At 41.7% G+C, this 11,946-nt stretch overlaps 1 protein-coding gene across 1 annotated transcript in view; it reads right to left on the minus strand.

Annotated features, from left to right (window-relative positions):
* Nucleotides 1-726: 726 nt before the first annotated feature.
* Nucleotides 727-11,946, minus strand: part of CDC27 (cell division cycle 27) — a 22,907-nt gene continuing 11,687 nt past the window's right edge. The window contains 11 exon segments of the mRNA XM_010007979.1: nucleotides 727-809; nucleotides 2,874-3,030; nucleotides 4,097-4,171; nucleotides 4,766-4,894; nucleotides 5,886-6,003; nucleotides 6,665-6,873; nucleotides 8,131-8,283; nucleotides 9,129-9,301; nucleotides 10,101-10,308; nucleotides 10,740-10,839; nucleotides 11,297-11,412. Coding sequence (XP_010006281.1) covers nucleotides 727-809; nucleotides 2,874-3,030; nucleotides 4,097-4,171; nucleotides 4,766-4,894; nucleotides 5,886-6,003; nucleotides 6,665-6,873; nucleotides 8,131-8,283; nucleotides 9,129-9,301; nucleotides 10,101-10,308; nucleotides 10,740-10,839; nucleotides 11,297-11,412 — 1,521 coding nt within the window.

The following is an 11,946-nucleotide window of genomic DNA, read 5'->3' on the forward strand; positions in this document are numbered from 1 at the left end:
AAGTGACACTACAATAGGCCAAAAGTCTTTTGAACAGCCTGCATTTGTCAACACTGTCCTTGAAGAACTTGGAAATGAGGTTCAGCACTCTGCTCACCAAGAAAGAACCAAACTAAGACACATTTCTGGAAAAAAAAAGAACAAGACACTGCTTCATTAGTACCATCCCCACATCTACTGGTGTATCCAGCAAACCACAAGGCTTTTCTTCCATGATATTTTTTTTTTTTTTCAGCCAAGGGGAGTCCAATAGGCCAAAAGTCTTTTGAACAGCCTGCATTTGTCAACACTGTCCTTGAAGAACTTGGAAATGAGGTTCAGCACTCTGCTCACCAAGAAAGAACCAAACTAAGACACATTTCTGGAAAAAAAAAGAACAAGACACTGCTTCATTAGTACCATCCCCACATCTACTGGTGTATCCAGCAAACCACAAGGCTTTTCTTCCATGATATTTTTTTTTTTTTTCCAGCCAAGGGGAGTCCAAAAACAGCATTTCCTCCTCAGTCATGTTCATTAATGTGTAAGAGCCAATGAGTCAGACTCAGTAGCAGCTGAATATTGCACTGCCATTAACTCTGTGTCCAGTCTGAGTGGGACACTCAAGGTGTCAGTGGAGAGTAATGACAATGCTGGCTCAGTGATGTGAAGACCCAGGATGAGAAGGGAGGGGAGAACACAACAGGACCAGTCACACACTCAAGCTCAGATTCTGGCTTCTAGAGGTTAAAATTCATCACTTTCCACTGCGTGGAGCTGCGTGTCATCTGCATCAGTCATGCTGCTCTCCTGGGACTCATCTGTGCCAACTGGAAAGAGAAAGAAACACAAAGTGGTCAAACACTCCTGGGCTGCTTCAGGGCAAAGATTCCCCCACAAACAGCACTGAGGGGTTTGGGTTTCTCCTTGTCCTGGTTTCATCCTGGCTCAAACCAGGACACTCCTCAAAGTGCTTTAAAGCCATGGGGGCTTTCCCTTTTTCCTTCTCATACACTGATTCCTGCCAGCCTAATGAAATCCAAAGAAATGTCCTTGGGAAGGAATTAACCTGCAGTACAAACTGATAAAGATGCCACCTTAGCCCTCCTCTGCTAAAAAGCTGCAATCTTGGACACCCAGCTAGGGATTGAAAATGGAAGGAGCCAAAACTGCCTTGGGAATGATTCAACCTTCCCACTCCTTCAAACATCCCAACTATCACACTAATTATCTAATCTGACCACACCATTTATAACCAGCCTCTGCTTGTCCCCTTCTTCCCTGACAAAGAACTGAGTCAGACACATGGCAAGAAAAGTGCTTTGCAGATGTTTCTGATGCTGCAGAATTCCCCTGGGCACTCAGCTCAGAGGACGGCCAGCCCAGAGCTTCCAGGAACACAGGATTTCTACTGGTTTTTTATTAAAGGCAGGATAAACATGGATCTACTGAGAAGAGACCCTTCAATATTTAATTTCTGTACTTGTTAAAATTACAACTAAGGTAAATATCTAATGGTGGTTGGTTCTTCACACACAGGAATGAACTTGAGTCTGCTTCCCATAGGGCAGTTTAGCATATTGTCAATTCTCAAAGTTGCTCCCTGGAGAAACACAGATGCCTTTTATTGCTTGAATACAAACATTTCACAGGTTTCTGTGCAATGGACATGAGGCTTTATTGCCCAGAAGGGCTCACACTAGCCCATAACTTCATGCCCCTTACCCCAAGTAGTGCCTGAATTGACCTTTTCTCATGGATTGTAGAAGTTATTTAGCTGAGACTGTGAAACTCTTGTATATGTTCTCTGCAGAGCCAGGGAAACTGCTTCCACACAGCTTGACACTACTTTAGTTTATGTTTATTTGTAATACTGAGTTTTGGGTGTGGGGGGGTTTATTTCTTTATTTTATTTTTAACTGCTTCGGTGTTGCTGAGAAGTTCCAGAACTCTGTCTCCATCTTCTGGTGAGAAACGTGCTCAGCCCCCAGTGAGACTGGTCTAAATTGAGCCCAAATTCAAAAGCACAGGGAAAAAAACACCAAAACCACCTGATCCTTCAGGAAGTGCAGGATCAATCTCCAGTATCCCAAAGCACACTGTGAACAAGATCAGTAATTATCAACATGATACACAGGGGGAAAATGTGACAGCTGGAGATTTAGGATTGCAGATCACAACATACATCTAATAAGAATCCCAAACCTGCTCTCTTTTCTTTCTTTGAAGGAACAGAATTGCCTGTTACAAACTGAAATAGTGACAGAAAATAAATAGTATCAAAGTGATCAATATTTATGACTGTTCCTCACAGAGCTACCCCTGCTTCATGGAGTTTTAGCTCAGAACAAAAAGTTGAGAGAAAACTGAAACCCAAGCCATTTTTGTGAATTATTCCCAAATATAACCAGGAGTGTTTTATTTTCTCTGGATTCAAATCAAACTGCTTCCATGACCTTCACTAAAAGTTACCTTGTAGGTTTAGCAGATGAAATATTTTATTTTTACCCAATATCTTGTTTAACTTTTGACAGTTGCCATTCAGGTATCTTGGAATGATGTGATGCTTCTGTGAGGGAAGATTTGCAGCTCTGGGAACATCTTGCTGTCCTGGGAGACTATTGGCCAACCATGGTTGGTAGGAATTTACAGTAGTCATTATTTCTGTCCTACTCCATCTATAGATTCTAAACGAATGTCATGATCCTTTATTTCATGCTCACTGGAGGAAGCACCAGTGAATTCTTCTCACTGAAGAGCCCCTGGAGTTGCTGAGGTGGAGCAGGGAGTTCCCCTCACGAAATCTGGGATTCTTCCCACCACCTAAGTGGAAGTGTCTCCTTGAATGACAAAGGGTTGGAAATACAAACCTGATTCATAGGGGTAACATTCACTGATTTGCTCTTCTTGAGTGATTGGCTCCTCATCATCTGGAAGGTAACGTTTATCAATGGCCTCTTTGATCTGGTTATTGGCTCCTTTGGGATCTAAGTCCATTGCCCATGAGAAATTCATTAGGGCCAAATGTGTCTGACCCAGTTTTTTATAAACCTAAAATAAAAGCATAAAAGGCTACATTTACATGAAGTTGTTACTTGAAAGTTTGGATAACAAACATACCAAACCAGAGTGAACTGATCTCTGATAAAAAACAGAGGGCAGGTAGGAAAGATTCCTTATACAAGCCCCAAGGGGAACAGAAAATAAGTGTAGAAAGAGTGAGCAAGTGTTTCTATTTCCAACTCAGGGAGATGAAAATGAAACCAGCAGCTGACAGATTCAAATCAGAAGGAGGTGGACCTTCTTTATGGATATAAATATAAGCAGGGGGGTGTAACAGCTATTGGTGTGCATGTCTGGTTTCAGCTTCCCCACTCCTTTAATTCCTTGAGTCACTGTCACCCCAAATCTACCCAGCAATTAATTTATTTCTGTTAAATGCTTTCACAATTTAAATACTTAAGTTTGTCCAGACATGGCAACTCCAACACCAATTTAAGGTCCAGCTGCTCCTGGACAAACATCAGCCAAAAAAATTCAGCACAAATCCTTTTATCTCTTGCCATCCCTGGGGCTTGGAGCAAACTGGGCTGGTGGGAGGTGTCCCTGCCCATGCAGGGGGTGGGACTGGACGAGCTTTAAGGTCCCTTCAACCCAAACCATTCCATGATTCTATGATTTTAAGGATCTCCATCAATCACATCACTGCCATGGTACCTATCATTCTATTGAATGAAGTCTTAATACAAGTGCATTGTCAGAGAAAGATCTGTGTGCACAACCCCTCTCTCTCAGTGAAGTATCTTTATCAGGATCCATTTCTTTATAAAATTAATTACCTTTCAGGTTTCAGTGGTGAAACCAAAGCAGGCAAAGACTAACACTGGCTTGGGTTGTTTTTACTTTGGGCTGTTTAAAAGGGAGCTGAAGGCTTCTCCAGTAATAACTGTCTCTTGCATTTAAAAGCTGATAGATGATAAAGCTGTGGGCAGGAAATCTTATTTAAAGCTTTGGGAATTTTTAGAATAGTGCTCCAAGTGGAAGCAGCCTGGTGACAGAGATCAACTTTGCTCATTAGGCCTAAGTTTCTGCAGCAAAGGACTTAGGTTTTACCTACCTTTCCTATTAAAAAGTAAACAAGAGACTCTTTGGGAACAATCTGTTTCAGTTCTTCAAGTTCTTGTAAAGCAGACTGAAGAGGAAGGAAAAAAAAAAAGAGGTCAGTACAAGCTGACAGTCTGCAACCTGCCAGTCAGAACATCATTCAACTGTGATTTAGCACTAATGTAAACCAAAAAAAATCCCAATTCTGTCATTTACATACAGCATAGTCCACCAAGAACTAGCACCATCTCATGAGAAGCTTCTAGAATTCCTTGTATTAGTTTCTCAGTTAAAAGACTGGAGCTTATTATAACCCCACAGGTACAGACACAGAGCAAGTTTATTTGGCTTTGCTCTCCCATCTCACAACTCTGACATGAAATGCCCCAACAAGGCACAACAGGGTAGAAGACAAGAAGGTGACAGTGTTTTTACCTTCAGCCCTTTCTTCAACACCCTCACTTTCTGAAAAAGGAAGAACACTGGTGTGTTTTGTGCTGATGTCCTGCCCTCAAATCTGTGCTTTTGAGAGGTTCTGGTCTCAGACAAATGTCTGTGGACTTTTCCAAGTGATGACTATGGATATATTGGACATTTGAAGCCCAAAATGTTTAGTCCAACTTCTGCTTTAAACTAATTCTTGACTCTCAATTTATGGTTGTCTATAGGTACCAAATCTTACCTTGTATTTTTCATTTGCAAACAATACAGAAGCTCTATGGAATTTGCATAGTGGGTTCTTGGGGTCAATGTTAATAGCTTTGTTTAAAGTATCCAAAGCCTTTTCTGATTTTTTCAGTGCATGCTGGACCTGTTGCAGAAAGAGAACAATTTCAAAAAGGGAAAATAACAGCTCATCTGCCAGACAAACACAAATCCATTTGGTTACATTCACACAATCTGTTCCTTTAAAATAAAAATATTTAGCCAATTCTAGATCAAGTGTTACCAGGCTTTTTCTTACAGGAAGAAAACTTCCCCTCAGAAGGTTCTCCCCACCTTACAGAAATCATTTCACCTTTGGCCAGGAGTGAACTCCACACCCTTCTCAGCATGGAAGTGAGAAGCAGCCACTATCCCCGTGGAATCTGACACAGCTTTGCTGCCACAGAGAAGGGGAATGAATTCCAGCAGGTGACCACCCATCCCACTGCCACAGCCTGAGGTCTCCTGCACAAAGACCCAAGAACTGCTTCCCAACTTGGCAAGCAACTACTGGCTTGAGTGAGGCTGCTGCTTTCTCAGGAATGCAGGTGGATAAAGGACCAAGATTCTCTATTAGCTTTGTAAATGTAATGAAGCAGATGCTGGCTGAAGTGACTGCCTGCTGCTTAACCTCCACTTGGCATCAAGAGGCTTCAGTTGTCACACCTACAAGTGCCTGGAAGGAGGGCAATGTGGGCAGAGAGCCAGAGCAAAGCTGTACACAACTGAAGTGCTGCTCCAAGTGCATTCAACAGCAGCTTCATTTCTCTTGTATCAAGTATTAATAAACCCTATAAATACTCTGTTCACATTTGCTTCACACCATCTTGATCTCCAGATCACTCCTATTTTGCCTGACCCAACCACCATGACCCCATAGTATCATTTCAGTACTGACTAAAAGTAGTTTAGAAAGAGAAGGGTTTATTTTCTGACACATTAATACTTTGGTTATTAGTTCACTTCCAATTCCTTGAAATTCCCTGGGATTTTTTGTTTAAAAAAAAAATTAAAAAGTTCAGCATTCTTTTTCTACTGCAAAAGAACAGAAGCAGATTCAAACACACCAAGGACAGAGTGAAGTGCAATCTACTTACAACTCCAATGTGACACAGTAAGACTGAGCTCTGAGGATTGATATCAAGTGCTTTCTGGAAATGCATTTCTGCTAGACTGAATTTTTCCTGTTTGTAATAAATCATTCCCAGCCCATACCTGCAAGCAGAAAAACAATTCTGTTCATTAAGACTCTATTCTAAATCAAACTGACTTTCCTGAGTGAGTATGACCTGGCAGAAATGGTCTAGGGTCTTGTCAATCCCATCCAGGGTGGAAAATGATGTCTTGTGGGGAAAAAGCTATGTCTAAAATAGTATCTTTTTGTTCAATTGAGTAGTGTGAAGAATTGACACCTGATACACAGGAAGACTGGCTAAAAGAGCTACAAATAAGAAGCAAAATGTTTCTCAAGGTGAAGTGACTTCACTAGCAGATCTAACTTGTACTACTTTAGATATTTTGTCCACAGAAAAAGCTGTAAGAAACTGTCTCTATCTTAGGGTATCGAGGGGCAGATCTCATCTGTCCAGCTGCAACTGAAGATCACTTAAGACACGAGGAGTGGTGCAAAGAGGAACAAAACAACTGGGGTAACAGAGCCAAGATCTGTGGAAACCAAAAAAGCTCCCATTTTTTGTGCTCCTTGTGGAATTAAATGTTTATGAAATAGATGAAGCCAACATGTTTTGCAGAAACAGCTCTGCTCCCTCCTTGCAGTGGTAGGGAAGCAACAGCAGTGACAGCACCTGGAAGATGTTCTCTCCAAGAGAAGTTCTGGATCACATGCAATAGGAGAGGGGAAAACAGAAACACCTACCATGCATTGTAGTGTCTAGGGTTGACTCTGATGGCATTTCTGAAACAAGCTAATGCTTTGTCCAGTTCTTCTGTCAGCACAAACTCATGTCCCAGCAGGGTGTAGGCATAAGCATAGTTTGGATCAACTTGGATGGCTCTCTGGAAGAACTTGATGGCAATGTCATGCTCTCGCTGCAGGCTGAAGCAGTTGCCAGCAGCACACCAAGCCTAGGAAAACCAGCAGAGCCAAATGAACAAGCTTCTTACAACTCAGATCAACTCAGTTTGAGCTGAACTGATTTTTTTCCCCCATGCTCATTTGCAGAATTATACATAAACTTCCCCCTCAATTTGATAATAATGATGGTAACAATAACAACAACAATAAAACCAGTTGGTTAAGTCTCATTCCTGAGAGGCAGAAAGGCCTAAATACACTTTAAGAGCCAGACAAGCTGAAGTAGAGAAATCAAGAATCTAAGGACACCCAAAAATTTGTGCAAATGAGGTACTTTGATGACTAATGACTAAAGCTTTTGAAGCTGTTGAAAAAGATAGAAATAAAAACATCTTGGCTATTTCAGAATCCTGAAGGGGGAGAGGATACATTCACTTTCACTCTTCAGCTCCCTCCAGCTGGCAAATTTGGAAACCTGCAGAGTGACAATTTTAGCAGCAGCCTCCTCTTTCCTTCCTGCTTAGATTGTACAGCATCCCAGCCCAGGCTCCTTTGCTTTCCTAAATTTTCAGCATCACTTCCAAATCATTTGACTGTTCTCCACTCCCTGTATTAGAATCTGTACTTTTTTCTCTCCAGCCTTCCTCTCTGCAACTACCAATTGCTTCATTGGTTTGGACTTCCCCACTATAAGAAAAGGCAGTAAGACAACATGAACAGGATTCTCTCCTCCAATTAAAAAACACAATGTAATTGACAGTTTCCTTAACTCTGTTAAGAAGACATTAATAAACTCACACATCTATTACTTTTACTTTTACAAGATGTCTGGCTTTTGCATGTCATGACTTTGTTACCCTACACTCTGCACTTTAATGGACTTGGTGAAATGTTCTGTTGGAAAACAAAAACTAGAGCAAAAATGTTCTAAATGCCGGTGAATTAACTTGCAGCAATTAAAAGGTGGTACAGGAAAAATATATTCTTATCTCCACACACTGGCAGTAGTAGGAGGGACTGACTAACCCATGATCTTCCTGGATGGATGGTGCCAATACAAATGTAAATAATCATTAAGAGATAAGGGGTTTCATCCTGTTCCATTTAAGCTGATATTCTAATTTTAAGAAGCCCTTTCAGGCATCATCAGTTCAACAGACAATCCTGCCACCCCTCTCTCCAGTTCTGTCCTGTAGTTCCCACAGGAGAATACACCTGAGCCAGATGAGGTTTCAGAGCTTTGCTCCAAATCCTTGATTTTGCCACCTACAGTTTCCCATCTCAGTGACCACCACAGCATGTTATACCTCTGGTGAGTTTTTATCCATGTCTGTCAAATCCTTTGAAAGAACTGAGAGTGCAACATCTTTCTGCAGATGCCACAGAGTAGTTGAGTAGATCTCCATGCCTTCCACTCTGTAGTTCTCAATCCTCCTTACTTCTGAAAATATTCTCTCAGCCTAAGAACAGAAATTAAAATTAAAATTCCACCCACCAAAGCAGAGCACACAGGTCAAGGTTAGACCCTTGTGGCCAAGAAGGCCAATGCCATCCTGGGGGCATCAGGAAGAGTGTGGGCAGCAGGTCAGGGAGGTTCTCCTGCCCCTCTGCTCTGCCCTGGGGAGGCCCCATCTGGAGAACTGGGCCCAGGTCTGGGCTGCCTAGTCCCAGAAGGACAAGGAGCTGCTGGAGCATCTGCCTGTGAGGAAAGGCTGGGAGACCTAGGGCTGTTGAGCCTGGAGAGGAGGAGGCTGAGGGGGGATCTGATCAGTGCTGATCAGTATCTGCAGGGGGTGTCAGGAGGATGGGCCAGACTCTTCCCAGTGGTGCCCAGTGGCAAGGGGTAATGCTGGATCACCCTCCACCACTCCCAGTTTGACACCACCCCGGGTGTGCCAGTGCTGCCTCCTGAGGCTGCAAAGCCAATGAGCTCATGGATGTGATCTACATTAACTAACAAGGCAGAGTAGAACTCCAGTTGTTTCACTGATCTGATTTATAACATTGCAGAAAAATTCCATCAGCACAGCTGGGGGTAAAGGTGGGGAGAGAGAAGGAGACCCCAACAGTTAGATGCAAAAGGAAACAACACTAAGAGCAATTTAAGTGCAACTCAGTCTCCCCAGGGAAGCTCAATGACTCTTGATGTAGATTAAATATTTCTATCCATCCCAGCCATAACTTCTACATTTATCCATTTATCCCAACTGTAAACTTCCCATAGTTGTTGCAGGAAGTTCTGCAAGTTTGGGGCAAACTATTTCAAAGTGAAAAGCATAAGAACCAACCCAGGCCCAGTTCTTACCTGCATGTATTCTGCAAGTTCAAAGTAAGCTCTCCCAATTTGGCACAGCACCCAGCCAGTGTTGTAGTGGTGGGATGGTAAATGGCTCAAAATATTGATTGCTTCTTTGCAGTTGTAGGAACACAAGGCTAAATAACCTTTCCCCATGTCACGGAGAAGACTCATCAAACCTTCTAGGAGAAAAATACAATAAATAAAAAGTGGGGAAAAAAATCCAAACAAACAAACAAACGACAGCTGAGATTTAAACTGCTAATCCCAACAGTTCTTCCTTTTAGGAGGCACTGCCCCTGAATTAATGGATGAAATTCTTTCAGGAGTGTAAAAGCTTGTGTTTGGAAACTCCTAAAGGAATATTCCATGACAAAGGTTGATGTTTAAAAGTCTGATAGTAACAACTTCTTCAGTCAACAGCAGAGAAACTCTGCAGTTCAGGGCAACTGGACTTTTGCATTTACAGCAGCTATTCAAACATTGTTAGGCCTGAACACAGTTTCCACATGTCTGGTATCCATGGATACACCTTCTTGCTGCCTGGAAACATCACTGAGCCAAAAGAGAGGAATTCAGCAGTTTGTCTAGGATTTTCTGACCATTTGAATAAAGACTCAAAATGGGAAACATGAAAGGAGAACAGACTTCATAAACCAAATTTGGAGGGAAGATGACTGGGTTACTCGTAGCTCCTTTGAATCCGTTTCCAAGGATCTTGCCTGAAGAGATTTTAATCATTAATAAAGACCAGAGAAGATAAATCTTCTTAGAACCAGTCACTTTCTACTACTTCTTCACAGGTTCTTTTTAAGTTAAGTAGAATAAACTGAATTAAATGTCCTTATAATTATACAAAGGTGGTAACTACAGGCTAAGTGACACAAAGAAAGAACAGTGGAAAAACCCCTTGTTTTCATTCCTTAACACAGATATACATGAAATTTTACTCTCCTACAGTCCAAGAGTGTTCAAACAGACCTGCTGCTGCCTTCTGTAGAGTAAAAGCCTGGATCTGTGGTGTGACAGTGGAAATTTTCCCTTCTGAAATGATCGAAGAGTCCAGTTTGGTGATTTCCAAACTGTCATTTAAGTTGGGTTGAGTTATTCCTCCCTTATTTGTTTTACTTTTTGTTTTTCTGTTGGGAATCTTAGGTGGAAACTTCATTTTTAATTTTTTGCTGTTTTCCTGCAAGTAAGAAGAGCAAGAGTTACACATTAAAAAAAGGCTTTGAATTCAGGTAACTAAACTGGAAAGTGTAAAAGTTAAATTTATGCCTCTCTGTAACCTTACCAATGATGCCCAGCAGACTGACTTTTAAACTTAATTATACAGTAATTTCATTGAATATGTTTAGTAGTTAATTTTTAAACAAAGGGTTGGGTTTTTTTGTTCATGAAACACCTTTTTGTTCATGATCCTCTTCTTTCTACTATTTTAGCTGAGGACTCAAGAATTTAAAACCAACATTCTGGCATCACGATGCGTTTTGTACAACCAGATGTTTCTGCTCATGCAGAACCTGTTCTGAAGCTGCTAGAAATGCCACGTAAATGGGGAAATGAGCAGCAGCATGGGTAAGGAACCCCCAGGTTTGCCCAACCCATGGAGTTTGTTACCTTTGTTGTGGAGCTATCACTAGTAAACAGGCGAGAGCTTCTTCGAGGCAGCGCGTTTGGTGGAGCAGCAATTGTTGGGCTCAATACCTGAGGTGTTGTACTGAAAACAAAACAGCACACTCAAAACACAAATTCTTCACTCTCTTTTTAATAGCTTTTAGCTTTTTTATTTATAGCTTTTATCTTTGTTTTAAACACACATGCTGGACACATTACTACATACATTACTACAGCACAGCTATTCGCATGTCAAGAGATGAAGAAATCTCCCTGTTGCAAGTTAAGGATGTGGCAGAATTTCTTCCCAGCTCCTTCTTAATTTATTGATGAAATGGTGTAGCTGCAAAGGAGAGCTAAAACAGAGTCCACCCACCATGCATGAGCTTCCTACTTAGCCACTGAAGTTATTTTACCGAATAAAACCCACACTTCTTCCTCTTCCCAAGAGGAATTCTGCAGGAACATCCACACAGGATGGGCAGAGAGAGTCAAATCCCTTCAAGAACAGAGATGCAAAAGGTAATACAAAGATAACTTGGGGTTTTTTTTGTCCCTACCTTGTCTGTGGGCCAGAGCTCTGTGTTTGTGCAACAAGAACAGGAGTGACTTCCCGGCTGTTTCCACTCTGGGAGAAGACAGATTTTGTCCCAGCTTGGCTTATCCTGCTGACAGTCTGCACAACACAAAGTTTCTACAGGTTTGTTATTATGCCACTAAAAAGTCTCAACCTCTGCTCTATCAAACCAAATCCACTCTTTTCAAACACTACACAGATGAGGACAGACAGACTCTTTCAATAAAGGGCAAAGGTTCCTCCCACCCCAAGGAGCACATCTCAAAAGCACTGCTTGTTCTACCTGTTAAAATACCAATCACACCAAGTTTACCAACTCGATGCAGATGATTTGAAAGATACAAAATCTCCATCTAGTGGCAAGAAACTGTATCTTAAGGGGTTCCTGAATCACGACATTACAATCACACCCAGAAACCATGCAGCCACCTCAGGGAGCTGCACAACATCTGAGCCTGCTGCTCAGGTTCAGCACTGCTGTCCAGGGCATAAATCAGTATTTCACAAATTAAATTAGTACTTCACAAATTAAATCATTGCTGCATAAGCCTTTGGAACAGACAGAAAAAATCTGCTTCATCCAAAAGGGGCCTGCATTCTGCAGTTAAGAGAGTCAGGTTTGTTCAGAGCAGT

The sequence above is a fragment of the Chaetura pelagica genome, unplaced genomic scaffold (genome assembly GCF_000747805.2).
Source record: "Chaetura pelagica isolate M959 unplaced genomic scaffold, ChaPel_1.0 scaffold520, whole genome shotgun sequence".
Classification (NCBI taxonomy): domain Eukaryota; kingdom Metazoa; phylum Chordata; class Aves; order Apodiformes; family Apodidae; genus Chaetura; species Chaetura pelagica.